The 20831-nt window shown below is 46.1% G+C and overlaps 1 protein-coding gene across 5 annotated transcripts in view; it reads right to left on the bottom strand.

Annotated features, from left to right (window-relative positions):
* Art4 (arginine methyltransferase 4) overlaps positions 1-20831 on the bottom strand; it is a 151920-nt gene that overhangs the window by 111929 nt on the left and 19160 nt on the right. For all 5 annotated transcript variants that reach the window (XM_037432458.2, XM_075874869.1, XM_075874868.1 and 2 more), the window contains exons 2-3: positions 7155-7289; positions 6757-6860 (exon numbers count right to left, since the gene is read on the bottom strand). In XM_037432458.2, coding sequence (XP_037288355.1) covers positions 6757-6860; positions 7155-7289 — 239 coding nt within the window. The remainder of the gene's footprint in view (positions 1-6756; positions 6861-7154; positions 7290-20831) is intronic.

Here is a 20831-nt window from a genome sequence, read left to right on the forward strand (position 1 = left end):
GTGCCCGTCACAGCTGATGGCTCTCATGCCACTACAAGAAACAATTTCTAGTCGTTGTAAAACACAAGTAAACATCACAAGTTCTGCAAAAACAATTAGTTTTGAGTTCAACTTTCTTGCTGTTATAGCACAGCTTGCAGCTTCTGCGCCTTTCTGCCTTTTCGGGCTTGTGGAGCGTTTGTTTAGTGGAGGGTGCAGGAGGAGTGCGTGCTGGCTTGGCACTATCAATGTTGAAGATCTGACGAACAAGCTCTTCTCTGAATGCCAGGTGGTCGTATTTAGCTTTTCTTTCAAGTTCGGGGATATGCAGTGGTGGAAGTGGCTTTTGGCATTTCGGAGCAGCTTTCGGAGCAGGAATAATGAAAGTTTGGAGCAAAAACTAGTGCGCTTGGAGCACAAAAATGTCCTGTTTGTAGCAAGCTAACTACTGTTTGGAGCAGTCTTACCGCAGCAGGTAGGTACCGATATGTGCATGGAACACGACAAATAAGTTTTATTTTAAAAATAATTGCATTTATTATTGATCATATATTGCACTTAACAAATTTTCCAACTAAAGTATGAACACATTTACTGAACACAACACATTTGCAGAATGCCTGCCATTTTTGCACTATCAGGTATCATTTTACAGTTATTACAATGCAATACTATCACAGAAAAGCTCTCACGTGAGTCTCTAAACAGAGTACTTCAGCTCTAAAAAAGAAGTAAACATCACAGTGACATTCACATGCAAACCTCATAACTGAGACTAGTCCTATAGGCGCGCACAGCTTTTCTTTTTCTTTGATCTTCAAGCTTGATAAGACTGCTAGCAAGTTTTGCCTGACCCTCCTTGAGCAATGCTTGTCCACTTTCAATATCATCAAACTTCTTAGCCTTCATCCCTTTTGCAATAAGCAGTTCTGCATTGGCTAGCATCTTCTTAGCAGAATCGATATCGTGCGGACGCGACGTATCTCGCGGCCCCACGCCGCGAGATGGACGGTGCCTTTCATGACAAGGGGGCCACTCTTCAGTGCCGCTGACGAGGTCAGGGTCCACGGAGCTGTGGCCTCTCCATCGTGACCGGAGGTCGAAGACCCCCATGGTCCCCGCTCAAAGCGAGCGGTTGTGCCACGCCCCCGCGGCGCGCCGAAGACGATCGGCGCGCGCGAGGAACACGTGGCAAGCGTGTGCCCGCTGGCTGCCTGCCAGCGAGTGGTTTGAATTGCGCGCGCGTCGCAGCGGTCACGCGCGCAGCAGACCAGAAAACGCACGCCGGCGGCGGGGCTAGCGAAGGAAACGAGTTTAGCTCGGAGGGGGAAAGGATGCATGCGTTCTCTTCCTCGAAGAGAGGCGGGAGAGGAGGGGAGAGCGCCCGCGGAGGGGCGCGCTCTTTGAACGAAAACGCGTTCCCCCGGAGAAAAGAGGAGGAAGGCGCCGCCGAGCATAATGTAATGGAAAGGCTTACCTTTCCTCGTAAAAGCCATTTCGTTGCCTGCCGGAACGGCCAATGCGCCCAGCACGTTTGACTGGTGCGACGATCTCTGGCCACTAGCCAACGCTTCGCACACGACTAGCAGTGGCTGAAGATAGGCTTGGCTTGGCTGCTTTTCCGGCCCTGTTTCGGTTTCGGAACCATTGGCCGTGGAGGCGAGCGTCACAAAACGTTGGCCTCGGCGCAGGCATGGCGCAATATACGCGAAAAACAGCCATTTGGCGCAGCATGTAGCAGCATTTCTGTCTTGGCGCAGTTTGGCGCAATTGGCGCAGCACTTCCATCACTGGGGATATGTGGGTGTGATGCGTGGTGCGCTTGAAATAAAATGAAACTATTCACACAGGCAATATCAATGCAGTGGAAGAAGAGTGTCTTCCACCACCGAACACTTCTCATGAGGACATTGTAATAGCCAATCATCTGGTCTGATTTATCTACTCTTAGCATTCCAGCATTGTATTCATGTATAAGCAATGGCTTTGGTACAGAAATTTGAGCCCAAGTATTTCCCCCTTTTTCCCATCTTTTTGCCGTGATGGTTATATTGGCTGTGTGAATAGTGCTCACCATGTTGACAGCACGACGGTCCTTCCACTGGAGGTATAATATACCGCGATCACGAAGCCATCTTACGTCCCCACGTCGCGTTTTTTTTTCCATCGTGAGTCTTTCAGTTCAACCGGAAATCCTCGCCGGTCTTTTCTCGTACCGCAAGCAAATGTTTTTAGGTCAATCAGGTGACTGAACAAATGTGTCGACGTGTAAAAGTTATCCATAAATATTAGGTACCCCTGATCAAGATATTCGGCACACAGCTGGCAAACTGCATCGAATGCTAATCCATGAAGTCCTGGCTCATTCCGCTTGCCGGTATAGACTCTGAAACGTACCGTGTATCCGATGCCGGGATCAGCTAGGACCCAGAGCTTATAGCCCCATTTTGTGACCTTATCTTTCATATACTGCCGATTCCCGATCGCCCTTTGGATTTCACCATTCGTTCATCCATGGAGAGATCACGATTTGGCTGAAAAAGGTTCACGGACACTTGATTCACATGCTCCATGAGCCACCACACGAACCGGAGTTTTCCTCTCGATAGCTGGCTCACATCGTCCAAGTCGGCAACCTGGAGCATAGCGAGCAACGCTATGAAGCGGCGTCTGGGCATTATTCGCCGTGGGAGCAGGCCACCATAGAGCTCACCCACGTTCCAGTAGAAATTCAGGCGTGGAACCTTGACAATGCTCATGTAAATTATGAGGCCAATGAATTTCATCATTTCATCCGGGGTCACCTCTTCCCACGAACCATCGGGACGAGCGTGCATCGGTTTTTCTGGTATTTTCGACCAGCCGTATTTGTTCGAGTTTTCACATAGCATAGCGATCACTTTAGTTGTGAAAAAAAGAGCGAAGAAGTCGAGGGCCGTCAGAAATTTTTTTGGTCCGCTCCCGAGTGCCACGCCTACGTAGTCAGTGATGTAAACACCAGGTGCTCGATGCGGCGCAAAGACGATCTGCTGCTGCGCTGGTGGCAAGAAGTCATTGCCGTACATTGTGGAAACCCTACCAAATCAACATAACACAATAAGAACATCTGACGACCGTGCAAGCTTGCTCAAGAGCAAGCTGAAAGGATAGCGAAACTAACCTTGGTCCACTTGTTGAACTTCCAGGCTGATCGTCCCCCGACTCGCTGTCCGAATTGAAATCCGAACTTCCGAAGCCGTCTTCTGACTCTTCGCTGCTCGTATTATCAACGAAATCAGCCGTTGAAGCAGCGGAATCGCGAGATCCGGGCCGTTTTTCAAGCGCGCCGTGTCGCGAACTTGACGCCATTCTCTCAATCAGCTGACGCGACCTCACCCAAGAGAAACTGCGATTGTCCCCCGCCACCTCTTGGAAAAAAAAACTACTCAAAAAATAGAAGAGTGGTGTTAGAAATACCATACGGATGACGCTACATGTCAAAACGCGCAAAAAATTTAGTTTGAAAGTGCGTTAAAAACCATCGGTCGTATACGACCGACGGCCCTGGGCTGGTCCTGAAAGTGTTAAAAGAAAAGTCATCGCATGTGCAGAAACTGACGGAAATCGGGCCGCATCGCGGTCGTTCGGAGTTCCCGAAACATGCGTGCGGGACTGGCGGAAACAAAAGCAGAAGATTGTCGACAGCAAAGCATCACGCAAAGGCTTCAGTGGACCACAGCAGGGTCGGTTTCCGCAAATTAAAGAGCTGCTCAGCGAGTATGTGCTTGAGCAGCGAGCGGCACAGTGGCCCGTGACGAGAGAACTGCGCCAAGTGCAGGCTATGCAGTTAGCCTTAGAAACAGGTCTAATGCAGAGCCAGTTTAAAGCGAGCAGGTGCTGGCTAACTAACTTTATGAAAAGGAAAGGCTTTTCCCTCCGAAGGGGAACGGGCATATGCGAAAAGTTTTGCGGAGGAGTTCGATGAAAAGCTTCACAGTTTTCAGAGGTTCGTCCTAAACTTGCGGCACAACAACGGCTACCTGCTTGGGCAAATCGGGAATGCCGATCAGACGCCTCTTTACTTCGACATACCTGGCACCACAACCATCGAGAAGAAGGGGGCGAAGCAAGTTCGCGTGCTGACATCGGTCCACGGTAAAACTACAAGGACGTCAATGCTCTGTTACCCGTCAGATGGGCAGAAGCTTCCCCGGTACCTCATATTTAAATGAAAGATGCTGCCGAAAGGAGTAGTTTTTTCTAGTGGTGTGATCGTGCGGACCAACGAGAAAAATGGGTGCGCGTTGCAATCGATGTCTTACTTTTTTTTTCGTCGTGGAAACCGGGTGAGCGTTACAATCGAGGGCGCGGTAGAATCGAGTAAATACGGTATGTGTGGTATGATATTTTTCACTCGGAATGGCGAAATAAAGTTTTAATAACATTATTCTCGAAGCACATATTTTGACCACTTTCTTTTGCTTGTTCGGTAAAAGTGGACCTAGGACAACTAGAGCTGTAATTGTTTTTGCACAATGTAGCTAAATGTGCACAAAAAATAATCCTGAGAGCCTATTTTTAATTTGCAGCCTCATTTTTTTTTTCGTATAAATATTTTTGTTCTTGGTTATATGCAATGAACCTTATTGTGCTGTAATTTGAGAAGTACTTGTTCAATTATAGATCAGCTTGCAGCGTTGCACTCCTTAGGCTTTCTAGCATCCATATATGTGTCAATGACTATGTAATTCTAAGCACATATATTTTTATGGTTAAAAATGTTAGAATTCTTTCTTTTCTTGATTTTCTCAAAATGGCAATTTTGTACACCCTGCATGAAAACTCCCGCAATATATCGGAAACTATCACAGATAGCTGAATATTTTTTTTTTCTTGCAGCATGAAGCAGATTGTTTGGAGCACACAACATAGGAAGCAGATTTTGATTTCTCTTGATGCAAGTTTTTTAAACTAGTTTTTTGTGTGACCACACAATGGCCACATTCAGAGCTATGAAGTTTAGTGTACTGTAAAGTAAAAAATAATGACCCAATCAAAAAAGTGCTTCCTATGTTGTGTAGCTTGTGCTTTCTAGTGTTGATCCCTATGCTATTTGTAAATTTCGGACAGGTGGTTATTTTTCTATTGTGGTAGGAACAATATATATAGTAATCATAATCAAATAATCGGCTAATGAAGCTATAGAAGAAATAACTACATATTTAGAAACTGGAGAACAAACTGAGTAAGAAACTGGAGAACAAACTGCCAACTTTTGTCACATTTGGTTCAAAAATAAACGAGAGAGCCCTAAGACCCATGTCCCCCCCTTAGGGCCGAACCCACGCTAGTGGCCGTACTCCTTGGGGATACGCTGCACACTACAAGTTTGTTTACCCAGCAACGGTGAGAACAAACATTGGCAATTTTAACGAGAGAGCACTAAGAAAAAGCTGACATCGGCAGCAGTGACCCGACAAACGCAAAAAATAATGCAGTTGACTCTCGTTAATTCAAACTCGAAGGGACCTATGAAATTTGTTTGAATTATCGAAAAGTTTGAATTATTAGAAGTTCTCAGATGTACGACTCCAGTTGAGGTGACACTACACATTATGATTAGACATTCATTTTATCACATTAAAATTTTTCAAGTGTTTTAAACCCTAACTGCACGCAATGAACAGAAAGCAGAGATACAAGTAAATGGCCAAGTTTATCGGCCATTTACTACTGATCAGATTTTAAGAAATCATGAATTACCAACTGCTTCTATGCTATAGGTATGTGCCTTCAGCACAAAGCTCTATACCAGTTGAGAAGCATCACAGTTTACCATGTGTGTGCTTGGTTTCAAACATTTCTTGACTAGCAAAGCCTTTTTCCTTGAAGGCTTGAGGTGCTTATTTTGAATTTTTAGACTGTTAGGATTATATAAACATGCAAATTAATAACTGGTAGTGGGAAAGCAGCAAATTATATGGAACTGCACAAAGTATGAATTAACCGAATGATGGGGTTTGAATTAAGAGGCCTTTAAATACATTGAAATAATAAATGACTTGGTTGGATCATGCATACAATATTAAAGCATATTTCTAGCATGATTTTATAAAGCTTCACTCAATAAAATGAATACTACATTGTCAACTTCCCTCTACATGCTTTGCATAACGTTGATTCCCAAGGTATGTGGGATCAGCCAAATTTTTTTTTCCTAACATGATGTGTATATTTTCTAAATACAAGTATATTTAATGTGCATTCTGGACAGAGAGTTGCAAAGTGAATCAGCATACCGCAATAATCTGGAATCAGAATTGTGCGCAGTCCAACAAAAATGAATGTTCTCAAAAATTATAATATGTTGGACTTGCCGTGCGATCCAATTTCAAGCTGCATTTTACTTGTAAATGTACAGCATAACTTTTGTTCTAATGGGTTTAAAACATTCATTTTTGCTGCCCAGCATATAGTTCTGATCCCAGAGTTTCCTGACAGGCTGATTTACTTTGTAACTCTCTCCATTTACAAAAAAATCTTGCCGCCCAAAAGGCAGAAAGAATATTTTGTATGTTAAGAGCTACAAACTGCACTAAAGAATAACTGCATATATGAATTTAGCACACAAATATACATATACTCAAGAGGTTTTATCGAAAGTGCCATGTTACCTTCGAGTGCCATGTTACGAAAAATGCGGCTGGAGTGCTAGCTATGCTCCCAAAGGTTGAGTCCAAACAAGCTTTTGTTTCTGTGGCAAGCAGGGTTTGTCAAAGCAGTGAGCTGGGCACCCACCTGGAAGTACTGTGTGGCCGAAGCCTCGTCGGTCCTCTGCCGGAAGGTGGAGTTGCTCAGGCCAGTCTTAAACGCTTCCACTATCCGATGAAACCGAAGCAACTCTACGAAAAAGGGAAAGACACTCCAAGGTCAGTTTTGCACAGCTATGCATTCACACAGGCCTCTTGCATGATTGTTTTGCACGACACCAGTAGAGACGCACATTTCAGTGGTGCATGCCACAACCTCTGGCATCCTTCCACACCACAGCCGCTATTGATATTTTTTTACAGATTATATACACATGTTCACAAAAATCAATCCCACAGGCTATCTTAACCACGAAGTTTTGTGTCTGTACCCCTTTAAATTAGTTTGAACATATGCTGCAGGGTCTCCAAACATGTCACACCTACCTTGGCTGTTAGGGAAGAGCACCAGCAGAGTTCCTTTGGAGTGGGTGATGACGAAGGCACGCTTGCCCACGCGGGCCGTGTCCGTGTCTTTGAAAACTTCAACCTCGTGCACAGACTCTGGCCCATTGCTCTCACCTGCAGAGGGGGAACCACCGCTATGCATCTTACAATGTGGTTAGCTCACTCATCTGCAGCGAATGTGTGAATAGAAAAATTTTAAACTGAAATGAAGACAAATCCAATAAAAATCACAATGAACTGAATATTAATACAAATCAAGCACTATTAGAATAGCACTATTAGACACATTTTTTAAAATATGAAACTTGAGCTGTTTATAGAACTTTTTATGCCGATTTCAAATATATAATTAGTTGTCTTGCAAGTTGCATACTTTTAGCTCTGCAACAAGGCAAAGTGAAAACAGTAGGCCTTTTGCCCCTCCTCTTTTCATCACTAAACTTCCAAAATTTTTACCACTCATAGTTCATAATGTTTCAAATAAAGTGTAGAATGCTAATAAGTAATTAGGAAGGCCATACAAAATATGCAAGAGACATGAAAAAGTCCATATTGCTCCTACCCTAGCAAAGATGTACATATAATTTTTTATTATATAATCAAAATTTTAAAATTTATTCTAGAAAATTTGGGCAGAACTTCATGCAGATCCAAGCATTAAAAGCACACGAAAAAGGAGGCGCATACTGAAAAAAAAAAGCAAAATCTGTGCTATGAGAAAATCGAGTTGTAAAGTTAAAATTCCCTTTTTATTTATGAAAGATATTAAATGCGACTAAACTTGCACACCGAAAAGATCAATCCTTGTAGTGGCCACTTCCACCAAAATGAGCCAGCACCATACGTTTGTCCCTCACGGCTCTTTCGAGCCGACTCCTCACAGACAGGGCCATGAAACACTTGCCAAACTTCTGCTCCATGTGGCAGCGACTTGTGCTAACTGCAAGCTAGGGAGAAGTTTGAAAAAACTTCTCCCTAGCTAAACTAGGTCTATTGTCGAGAGAGACAACAGTGCCGATGCCATTGTGGCTTTCTTAAAGGGCCACTCACCAGACCCCCTACAAAATTTTAGTTAGACCGTGGACGTTCTTGGGTGTCCAATGAGCAACATTTTGCCCCAAATTTTTTTTCGAATCTGTACATTACGAGCTGAGAAAACTGGTTTTCTTGAAGCGACGCGAAACAAGGATGAGAGGAGGTGAGCTTGAAACCCTTGCCGCTCCTCCGCGTAGCGTTTGCAAGCCAAAACTCTTTCCTAGCCTCTCCAGCATCCGACCAAGAGGTCATGTGTACTTGACGTGCCCGAACAAGCCCAACCCCCGTGCACGCTAGTAGCGTTTTTTTTTTTTAACCATCGTTGTTTTGAGCTTAACTGCGTGTTTCTGTGGGATGGTTTGGAAATGCTGGCTTAGACGCGGTAAAATAGATAAGCCCAGTGAGTGTGCGAATGCATAGGAGCGTTCCATGCCTGTGGTCTGCTCGATGCGCTGATTGCGGGGACACATGCGAAACGCCGGCACATTAGCCCCGCATCTCGTTGCAGTTCATGTAAAAAAATGAAAAAAAAATGCTCACATTCCCTTATTGCGTCTCATTATTTATCTAGAGATTTACTATTCTCTTCCAAGCAACAAATACATAAACTATGCGTGTTGTGTTAAATAATTTTCGCCATGTCACGTGCCACTGTTGGCAACGTCTGAGCATAGTCCTCTACATAGAGGACCAACGTCACTGCATTGCCGTGTAAGTAGGGCCATTCATACGCGCACGTCATGTCCTTATACTCTGGGCGCGCGCACGCAAAAGGAAGGGGGAGCAGCGTTCATCTTGAAATTTGACCCATTTCCGCAGCACGTAGTGTTGCAAATTTTGGCAGACATAATCGTGAATGTCTCATCTACGCACAACGCTTGTCGGCTCAAAATTGTCAAACCTGGTGAGTGGCCCCTTAAAGCTGCATTTGTGCCACGTACCGTCGTACATAATTACAATGTCGTCCCCGCTAACTTCTCTCACTGTGAGCTCCATCAACTTCACGTGATTGGCACAGATGGCATCCACTGCTGCATCACAGTCTTTCTGGCTGATGGCAGTGAATGACTTGAAAGGCATTGGCATTTGCAAGCCAAGAATCGCCACAAATCGGACCAGCTGCTCGTAGCCCATTCCTACAGGGCCCGCTGCCACCACAGCTTTCACATTGACAGTTTGAGTGATCCAAGGGAATCAGTTGGAGAAGGCGAAAAAGAGGATGCTAGAAGAGGCCAGCAGGAATATAAATGAAATGGCTGACTGCAAACTGCTTTCGTTAGAACTTCATATTTGGCGCAGCCTTTGACAGAATTCGAAAGATGTGGGTAACCTTCTACCAACAGTTGGACGGCCGGCCAGTGATTGCTGATTACGAGCCAGTCATTACGAGCTGGACGGCGAGAACTTCGTTGCGGTGCCTGAAGAGACGACTACACCTGGTCACATCGAATTTGATTGATATGTAGAGTTTAACGTCCCAAAACCACCGTGATTATGAGAGATGCCGTAGTGGAGGGCTTCGGAAATTTCGACCACCTGGGGTTCTTTAACGTGCACTCAAATCTGAGCACACAGGCCTACAACATTTCCGACTCCACCGAAAATGCAGCCGCCACAGCCAGGATTCGATCCCGCGACCTGCGGGTCAGCAGCCGAGTACCTTAGCCACTAGACCACTGCGGAGGGCCTGGTCGCATCGAATCCATCGCCACCATTGCCAAAGAGCCAATCAGCGACGTCATCACCAGAAATACTGTGAAGGTTAAAATTTTCGGAGTTCGAAGCTTGGGAAAAGCAAGCCTCTATTAAGGAGCAATCGCCGAGCCATTCTGATGCAGTGACAGATAGGTCAAGGTGGTCACACGTGCTCTCTCGTTTGATTTGGTTGCAAAAGCAGCCATTGCAGCAGCAACAAGCACTCTGGACGGTTCTGGCATCAGACTAGATTCCCCATATGACAGTAAACCCGGACATCTTTTATGTCAATTCCAGAGTATCAGAGTGATCAGAATTATGGGCACACAGACTGTCACAAAATGAAAAATATGCGAGCATGTCTTTCTGAAAATGCCAAACAATGGTTTGACTTGCGTTTTGCCTGACATAAAGAAGATTCATGGGAGTCATAGAAAGACAGCCTTCTCGGTGCCTTCAGAAAGAACGCAGTAGACTTATGGGACAAAGCCATCACGTATGAGCAAAACAGTGATAACCTAGTAGACTATTTCTTCATAAAACAATTGCTGTATGATGCTGATCCAAAGCTTCTAGAACCATGCATCGTGCCTTCACAAGGGATGAAGAAAGAAAGTCCGATACAAAGTGAACTTGAGGCATCTCTAACATCTCAGGAGTTGCTTCATCGTTTGAAGTAATGTCCGACCCCACAGATACATCAGAGTTTAAAAAAAATGCACCACCTGAGCCGAAGAAAGCCGGGTCCTCTAGAAAAGGTGTCTTGCCGTACACGAATAACTGCACGACATTTGATGCGCCACAATTGTATGAGACTGAAGGATCACTTCAAGAATCATCGCATAATTACTTATAGGAGCATGTACTTGAGCGAGAGACCGTATTCATTTTCAGCCCAAACGTACTCTTCATTGAGATGGTTATTAATGGGGCCAACGTATCAGCTCGGCTCGAAACAGGTGCACAGAAACTTTTATTAACGAGAAGATGGTACCCAAAGATGACATGTGTCCAGGAAAACCAATCAGGGTGTGTAGCTACGACGAAACTTGCAGGGAGTTCACCAAATGTACAGAGGCGAAAAGATGTCCAATTTTGAGGCCGGGTAGGAGCCCCTAAAAAGTCTTGTAATGTCAGGCATCGATTTTGATTTTCTTCTTTCCCGACCCAACATGAAACTTCTGAGGATAGACATTCTGTGGTATGACGTCATTACAACCGACAATGTTGAATGTTGCTCCCGTATTATAAAAACGCAGCCAAAAATAGTACGATGCGCCGAGGAAGTCCAGTCGAAGTACGCAGAAATTAGTTCTTTGGGAATTTCTTAGTAGCAAAGTTCCTTTCGAACTACGCTACAAAAACGTTGCAACAAAGAAGTCATATGCCTTGAGCCACAAAAAGAAGGCTTGACTTGCACAGAAGCTTCAAAGCATGCTAGACGCGGGCATCATTAGACCATCCACATCTTTGTTTGCATCACCGATTACGGTCACACGTAAAGAATACTGATCATTCCGGTTACGCACAAACTAGACTCATCAACCGGCAGACAGACTCATTCCCTTTCCCAATGCCAAGAATCTATGAGATAATTGACAAGACAGGCGGGTGTAAATGGTTTCTTAGAATAGACTTGTGTAAAGGATATTTGCAGGTGCCACTGAGAGAAGACAAAAAAATTTACAGCATCGTTACACTGTTTGATGTGTACGAATATAACCAACTCCCGTTCGGGTGGAAGGATTCTGGTACATTTTTTTTTCAGAAAGTGATTAACTATGAACTGAAAAATCTTATTGGAAAGTTCTGTAATGTGTACGTTGACATCTTAGTTTATTTGAGAACCAGAGAAGCTCACAAGATTCACCTTTCAGCAATTATGCAAGCATTCAGTGATGCACAACTAAAAATAAATGGAAAAAAGAGTGCTTTTGCCGGTCTGTAGTATTGCTTGGCAGGCGCTTTGACGGAAAGACCAAAAGGAAAAAAGCATGCAGTGAATCAGGTCTCTTGAGAAAAATCATTCCCCTCATGAGTTTTTAGGCCTTGCAGGACACTTCAGGGCATGTATAAAAGACTGCACTAAAAAGACAAAGTGTCTCACAAACTTAACGCAGAAAGGCGTTCCATTCACGTGGTCTGAAGAATGTGAACCGGCTTATTTAAAACTGGTTACGATTTCGTCTGACCCTTGCTAACACTTCGGGATTTGACGTTACCATTCGAGCTCTATACAGAAAGGTGTTTCGTTCACGTGGTCTGAAGAATGTGAACCGGCTTATTTAGAACTGGTTACAATTTCGTCTGACCCTGTGCTAACACTTCTGAATTTGACGTTACCATTCGAGCTCTATACAGAAACGCGTTCCGTTCACGTGGTCTGAAGAATGTGAACCGGCTTATTTAGAACTGGTTACAATTTCGTCTGACCCTGTGCTAACACTTCCGGATTTGACGTTACCATTCGAGCTCTATACAGATGCTTCACACTATAAAACTGGAGCCATTCTGTACCAAAGAGATATCCAGGAGCTTGCGTCCCGACAACTGCAAGTAATCGTCTATTTCTCGTACATGCTTACTAGGGCCCAAGTTGATTACAGCACCAAAAAAAAAGCCCTAGCAGTTGTCGTGGCCTTAAGATATTTTAGGACATACTTGGAAGGCAGATATTTTAAGTTGTTTACCGATAACCAGGCTTTGACTTATCTGCTTCATCTCGCAGAGCCAAAGAGGAAAATCACACAATAAAAAAGCCAGATCCAACAGCACGCCTTTGAGGTAGCTTATTGGCCTGGAAAAATCAGCAGGATGCTAATGCCTTGTCCAGATTGCATATACGCCAAGAAACTGAACACGTTGTGTAAGTTTTAAAAGGCTGTGAGAAGAAACAGGAAACTTGACAGTTAAGAACGGAAACGTACATGTGCCTGTGACAGAGGTGCAGGCTATTCTGGGGCTATAGCATAATAGTCAGAATCTGAAGGACATGATGAATTTGGGAGGATGCACAGAAAGCTCATTGCAAGTATTACTAAGACGAACATGAAAAAAAAAAATGTCGCTAACTACATAAACACATGCCACGAATGTTAGGTCTTCAAAGCAAAGTTTAGGGGTACAAGGAAATAAAATCGTAATGCCGATGTACTGAGGTAACCTTTGAAGTACTGAATCTCGATTTTGCAGAAGTCATGAAAAAAAAAAAGCAAGGGCGTGCGAAAAACACAAGCATTTTTGGGCGCCTTGGATGAATGCACATGCTATGTTGCTGATAAGGCTGGCCGTGAAAATGGAGTTATATCACTACTTGAGCGGAATCCGTTCAAGAATCTCAAAATTATAGTGGCAGACAATAGACCAGCTTTTCGAAGTCTTAAGCTTAGCTTCAATGATGGGCAGAAGAACAAGGCATTAAATTACGTTTCCCAGCACAATACCACCCTGAATATAATTAATTCCCTTGTACAGAGGGTGAAGAGACCTGAAGATGTTTTTGTTTTAATGATTAGCGCTGTTCTGAAAGGTAGACGGGCCACTCTCAGACAGGAAGACGACAACAATCGTGGTTGGTGCATCGACGCTTGTACCTGATCGGCTCTTGCCCCCCCCACCTTCTACGACGAACCATACAGTTCATTAAAAATGTGCTGCGCCGAAACGCTCAATTTTAATTGGCGAACCTGCCGGATACGCTACTGTCGTCCTGGAACTTCGCAACCATACGTTGCCCCCAGTTGATTTCATGGCACCAGACAATGACGAGCAATCTGATCCCAGGCAACAACCCCTCCAACTGTTTGCCGACCCACACTACAGACAACCGTTCGCGGCAACCGCCACGCGCAGAAGAGACTCGCTCAACTCTCGCCCGCCACCAAGGCCTACCCCTTTTCTAGACTACCCCTTTTCTAGTCTGCTTTAGTCCCACTTTCCCGAGACGCCTCTGTTGACTCACCTGATCTTTTCACACCAGCTGAAAGTGCCTACCCCTTTTCTAGACTACCCCTTTTCTAGTCTGCTTTAGTCCCACTTTCCCGAGACGCCTCTGTTGACTCACCTGATCTTTTCACACCAGCTGAAAGTGCTCTTCGCCGCAAGTGATACTTGCTACCCTTCGCCGTCCTCTCGATTCAAGACTCTTCTAGTGCAATTTACGTTTCGAACCCATTTCACTTCCCTTCCATCCTACTGAAGGGAGAGGAGTGCCTTGGAAGCATTGATGACCTCGATTTCTTTCCCACAAGTGCCGTCACTGAACAGCGGACTTCTCTCCAGATTAACGGCATCGATTGTCCCGTTCAGCTTCATTACCATTATTCCCCAATGCGCTTTCCCGATGCATTGACTGTCACCTGACGTCCCAGCAGCGCTCCAATATCACCGCCTTGCTTGAAGGCTTTCGTCCCAGCTTCGGTTTCCAACAACCATCCTTGGGCCATACATGAAACGTAGCTCATCACGTCGAAACCGGCTCCCACACCCCTTTACGTCAGCGCCCATATCGTGTGTCGGCAGCTGAGCGTCAAGTCATCGTCACACAAGTGGACGTTATGCTTACGTGTGGCGTTATTGAGCCCTCTAACAACCAGTGGGCGTCGCCGGTAGTTCTCATCAAGAAGAAAGAGGGCTCAATACACTTTTGCGTTGACTACCGATGGCTCGTATGGATGCAATGTCATGCCATTCAGGCTCTGCAATGCGTCTGCCACTTTCGAGTCCATGATTGATAACATCCTCCATGGCCTCAAATGGCAGGCATGTCTGTGCTACCTGGATGACATTGTAATATTTTTGCGTGACTTTCCGACGCCCCTTCAATGCTTGGAAGCAGTCCTCACTTGCCTCAAATCTGCTGGTCTGACGCTGAAATTAAAGAAGTGTTGCTTTGGTGCTCGAAAGCTCCTTATTTTGGGCCACGTCGTCTTCCTGAGAAGGTGTCCTTCCTGATCCGACAAAACTTCGTGTGGTTGCCGAGTTCCCTAAACCGACGACATTGAAAGAAGTTCGGAATTTTATCAGCCTTTTTCCTACTTTCGTCGTTTTATCTGCAACTTCGCATGCATCATAACACCTTTAACCAAACTTCGCGGTGGTCGTTACCTCGCGGGATGGTCATCAGCATGCGACGATGCATTCAGCACACTTCGACGCCTTCTAACTTCACCTCCAATACTGCGAACTTCTGATCTCATGCACAAGACCGCATTGCCGAAGGTCAGCCCAGGAACCATGACCCCTTTCCATATTCCTCTCACAACATCATACCTATTGTAATTCCACAGTGCTTTATTTTTCATGACTGCTGCATTCCTGTTGCCTTTAGTCGTCACGTATGTTTCGTGTTCCCTCAGATACTCGGTCCCATTGCTTATCCATACGCCCAGATATTTGTATTTATCTGTTATCTCTAGCGTGACCTCCTGTATTCTAAGCTCACTACCTTCGTTGTCATTGAAAATCATGACTGCTGATTTTTCCTTACTGAATCTAAAATCTAACCTATCTCCATCATTACCGCAGATGTCCATCAATCTCTGTAAATCTTCCTTGTTGTTGGCCATTAGCACTATATCATCTGCGTACATTAATGCTGGTAGTGCCTGATCAATAAGTTTTCCTTGTTTGACTAAAGAGAGGTTGAAGCCCAGTCCACTTCCCTCTAATTTTGCCTCTAATCCTTGTAGGTACATCATGAATAATAAGGGTGACAGGGGGCACCCCTGCCTAAGCCCCCGTTTTTACCTCTGCAGGCTTGGATACTTGTTTTTCCCACTTTATAACTACATTGTTACCTTTATAGATACCCTTTAAAAGATTAGTGACTACATGTTCCAGTATTCCTAGTGTGTCCAGTATTCCCCACAATTCATCTTGAACCACGCTATCGTACGCTCCCTTGATATCCAAAAATGCTAGCCACAGCGGCCTGTGTTCCCTTTCTGCTATTTCGATGCACTGCGTCAGTGAGAACAGATTGTCTTCCAACCTCCCGTGTTTCCGAAACCCATTCTGCAGTTCCCCCAGCACCCCCTCATCCTCTATCCACGCCTGCAGTCTTTCCCTTATAATCTGCATCGCCAGCCTGTAGACCACTGATGTCACTGTTATAGGGCGGTAGTTGTTTATGTCAGCTTTGTCCCCCTTTCCTTTATAGATCATGCTCATCCTGCTAAGTTTCCATCCATCGGGAACTTCACCAGCGATTATTATTAAAGCCTGCTTAGACTTCGGACCTAATGTCTTTATCAGCCTAATTGGAATGCCATCTGGGCCTGTTGATGTACTACTAGGAACCCTTTTCTCAGCCCTTTCCCACTCTTGTTGTGAAAATGGAGCCATTGCACCACTTGATTCGTCCTTGTCTATTGTGGTGCATATAGTACTTCTTTGTTGAAATTTTTCTGTCACCCTTGTTCTTATATATTCAATAGCTTCGTCCCCTTCTAGCCTAGCACATTGGGCTGTAGTTATAAAACTCTGCTCTAGGCTCGTCTCATTTCTTAGGGAGTTTAGATGGTTCCAAAATTTCGCAGCTGCCTTTCTATCTTTTTTATGTACTTCTGCCAGCCACTGAGCTCCCTTCCTTCTAATCTTTTCATTGATCAGAAGGGATGCATCCCTTCTACAGCTTAGAAAGGTTGCCCATTTTCTTTCAACATCATCTGTCGGTTCACCCCGCTGCTTAGCATGTATTTGTTCCCTAGAGGCTTCCTGACGTTTTGCTATGGCTGTCTTAACTTCCTCATCCCACCAACTTTTGCGTTTGTGTCTTCTTTTCCGGGGTGACTTGTAACGCGTCTTAGCAAGCTCTAGCTCAAAGAGTCTAATTAGATTCGTGTATGTCCACACTGTCTTATTATCCTCCGTGATTACTTTCTCAATTTGTTTAGTGGCTATTTCAATTTGCCTTTCTGGATAAAAATTCTCCTGTAGTTGCTCATCTTGTCTCCTTCCCACTTTCACTGCTCTTCCAAAACTTAGCTTGATACGTTTGTGATCGCTACCCAGACTTCTGGAGCCACCTTCATTTATGTGCATTCCCCTGAGCTTATCATACATCCTATGTGACATCAGTGCATAATCTATCGTCGACTGAAGCCTTCCTACCTCCCATGTTATTTGCCCTTCACACTTCTCGGTACTGTTGCAAATGATGAAATCAAGCCTTTCACACATATCCATGATCATTTTGCCTGTCGGGTCGGTATACCCATCTATATCTTCTATGTGCGCATTCATGTCTCCTATTATAATTATCTCGCACTCTCTTCCTAACTCCTGAATGTCCTTTGATATACACTCTACCATTGCCTGGTTTTCCTCTCTGGACTTTACTCCCGTCCACAAGTACACGAAACCAAGGAGTGTCATTTGACCTGCCACTTTCCCTTTTAGCCATAAATGTTCCTTGCACTCCTGCTTGACCCTTTGCCAGTCTGTACTTTTATGAATGAATGCCCCAATACCACCCCCCTTTCTGCTGCCTTCTGTTCTATTACAATATTCCCACGCGTAGTCCGGATTGTTCGGAGGTTGTTCCATGTCCCTGAGATGCGTTTCTACAAAACCGTATACCATCGGCCTCTCTTCCCTTAGCTGTTCTTCAATCTCTTCCCACTTCAGCCTGTTCTTACCACCCTGCATGTTAATATATCCTATGTCTGAATTGGCCCGGCGCTCGTGGCTACGTCTATTTATGCCCCGGACTCTACCTATCTTAGATATTGGTGCCACTTTGGAATCGTATCTGTCTATACCACTCGTTGAAGAGTCTCCCTGGTTGTTTTCCTCGTTACTAGCTATCCTGCACCCCGAAGGGCTCGCTTGCCCTTCGTTGTGTTGGTCGCGAGCGCCACCACGCGGAGCTTGTTTAAAACTGAAGGCAGGCCAACTCCGCTTAGAGCGCGAGCCATTCCTTAGGCATCTTTCTAATGGAGGCGTTGCATGGCCATAGTAGAGTCAACGCCTCCTCTAGAAAGATGCCAGAAGAATGGCTCGCGCTCCCAGCGCAGTTGACCTGCCTTAAGTTTTAAACAATTTCCGCGCAGTGGCGCTCACGATCGACACTATTCTGTCCACACGTGACACCTGGAAGGTGTCCCGTGTGGCAATCGACCGAGCCATGTCCAACATTGGAGCCCACAGCGCCAAAGGACTGGATGAAATTCCACCTGCGCTAGTGAAACGGCTTCAACAGAATGCAAGAGAGACCTTGGCGTCCATCTTCACCTGCATTATTAATGGTGACCCCATCCCAGAGGACTGGCGCCGCGGCATGGTGTGCCTGGTGCCCAAGAGGGGAGGCAACAGTGACCAACTGCACGATTATAGACCACTCACCGTCACCAGTGTGCTGTATAGACATTTCACACAGGTCATCAAAAGATGGATGAGTGGGTGGGCGGAAACGCAGGGACCACTTACTGAGCTGCAAAATGGCTTCCGTCGGGATTGGCGAGGAGAGGCAATCTCTTTGTGCTCCTACAGAGCATCGAGATCGCACGCAGGGAATCCCGCGGGCTAATCGCCTGCTTTCAAGACGTGGCCAAGGCGTACGATAGCGTGCCCCACGGGCACCTTCTTTCTCGGATGGAAGAACTCAATATGCCGCCTGTGTGGATCGAACTACTGCACCGACTCTACACTGGCAACACAGTTGAAACCACCTTTGGTGGAAACCGCACGCGCCCAGTAACAGTACAGCGGGGACTGAAACATGGCTGCCCTCTTTCCCCATTTCTGTATATGTTATATACAGCGGGTCTGGAACATGCCCTCCTGGATTCAGGTGTGGGGTTCAAGCTCAAGGGGTCCTACGACGGCACCCCAACGACTTTGACACTACTCGGCCTTGTTTTCGCGGATGACCTAGTGCTGCTGGCCGAAAATACGGCACAACTGCAGCATCTGGTCGAGACATCAGCCAACCACCTGGGCACCCTAGGCCTGGCCTTCAATCCGAAGAAGTCAGCGGTGCTCCAGTTCTCTGGTGATTGTGCTGAGGCTGCTCTGGTACTACCAAATGGCGAGGAGCTTCCAAGACTGAAAGAATACCGCTATCTAGGCGTGTTACTGTCCACCTCAGACAAGCTCATAGCGGAGCATGAAACCCACTTGAGACAAGTGTCACAGCGAGCCAGCAGCATACTGCGTCGACAATGCCTGTGGGGCTGCAGCCGATACCACATGGTGCGCGACCTGTGGAAAGCCGTACATGTACCTGGACTTACCTACGCTAACTCGGCCATATGTCTGTCAGCCCCAACACGGGATTGGCTGGAACGTGCGCAACGAGAGGTGGGCCGCGTAGCCTTGGGATGCCATGGCCGTGTCGCCGTGGAGGCTATCCAGGGGGATGTCGGATGGTCCACGTTCGAGGCTCGAGAGGCCCGCAGCAAAATCTCGTTCGAATGTCGGCTACGGACCATGAATGACAACAGGTGGGCACGCAGGCTCTTTCGATATATTTACATCAAGGGCATCCGCACTCAATGGAGGTCCAGAGTGATGTTTTTGCGGCGAAAATACTGCCTCCTCGACTATATCGAAACGGGAACTGAGCGAGAGACTGCAAAGGGCATTCGTGACCGTGTTCGTGAGGCAGAGGGGGAAATGTGGCATTCAGCCATGCTCCCTAAGACTACCCTCAGCATCTACCGGGAAAGCAAGAGAGATATTGCGACGGAGCCAGCGCTGTACGACAAAAGCTGTGGTGGTGCTCTCCTCTTCGAGGCTCGGGCGGGCGTGCTGCGCACTCTCGACTATCGAAGCCGTTATGATTGCGCCCCCGAGACGCACGCGGCGGTGTGCAGGTCCTGCGGTGGCGAGCGGGAGACTATCGAGCACTTGCTCCTACGATGCTCGAAGTTCACTCCACCTACGGTAGAGGGCACCACCCTGCCGCAAGCCCTCTGATTTCTTGATGCGAAGGGAAACCGCTGTGGCAAAAGTGTGCGCACTACAAAAGATTGATTGATTTGTGGGGTTTAACGTCCCAAAACCACCATATGATTATGAGAGACGCCGTAGTGGAGGGCTCCGAAAATTTCGACCACCTGGGGTTCTTTAACGTACGCCCAAATCTGAGCACACGGGCCTACAACATTTCCGCCTCCATCGGAAATGCAGCCGCCGCAGCCGGGAATCGAACCCGCGACCTGCGGGTCAGCAGCCGAGTACCTTAGCCACTAGACCACCGCGGCGGGGGCACTACGAAAGCTCGCCTCGAAGTGTGGTGGAGGGACACAAGACGGTCACCCACGGCGGGCACACACAGCGCTGGAAGTGTGTGACTTGTGAACTCTGACGTGTGTGTTTTTTAACTCATGTTATCTTTCGTGTTTTTTTTTTCTTCTTTTTTACATGGCTAGGACACTTCATTGAGTCCGCCTGTTGCAAAGGGTACTTGGCCACATTATCTATCTATCTATCATACACCAAATCAGGGAGTATAAGGTGATATGGGATGGACATCATTTGAGGGCAGGGAAGCTAGCAGCAAGATAAAATTTGAGAAGCGATAGAGAGAAATGGGGGAGGAGCGTTAAGCTAGGAAGGTTTTCAGCTACTTGTACATGAAGAATGTCGATACAAAATGGAGGAAGCGAACCAGGAAATTGACTGGTAAATACTTGGAAAACAGCAGGGGGCCAAACCAAAAAAAATTATCGGTTAAGAAGAAGGTGAAGGAAGCTGAGACCGATATGTGGAGAATTGGCGTGATTAAGAAGTCCGCACTAAAGATTTTATCAAACTTTTAAGCAGTAAATAGCCAAGGAAAGGATCTATGATAATACTCGGGGTAGTTCTCTACTGTCTGAGGCCACGACGGGAGTATTGCGAACCAAGACATATCGGGCCAAATACGAAGGGGTAGACACGGTATGCAGTGCGTGTGGAGAGGAAGAAGAAACTGCCGAA

This window comes from Rhipicephalus microplus, chromosome 10 (assembly GCF_043290135.1).
Source record: "Rhipicephalus microplus isolate Deutch F79 chromosome 10, USDA_Rmic, whole genome shotgun sequence".
Classification (NCBI taxonomy): domain Eukaryota; kingdom Metazoa; phylum Arthropoda; class Arachnida; order Ixodida; family Ixodidae; genus Rhipicephalus; species Rhipicephalus microplus.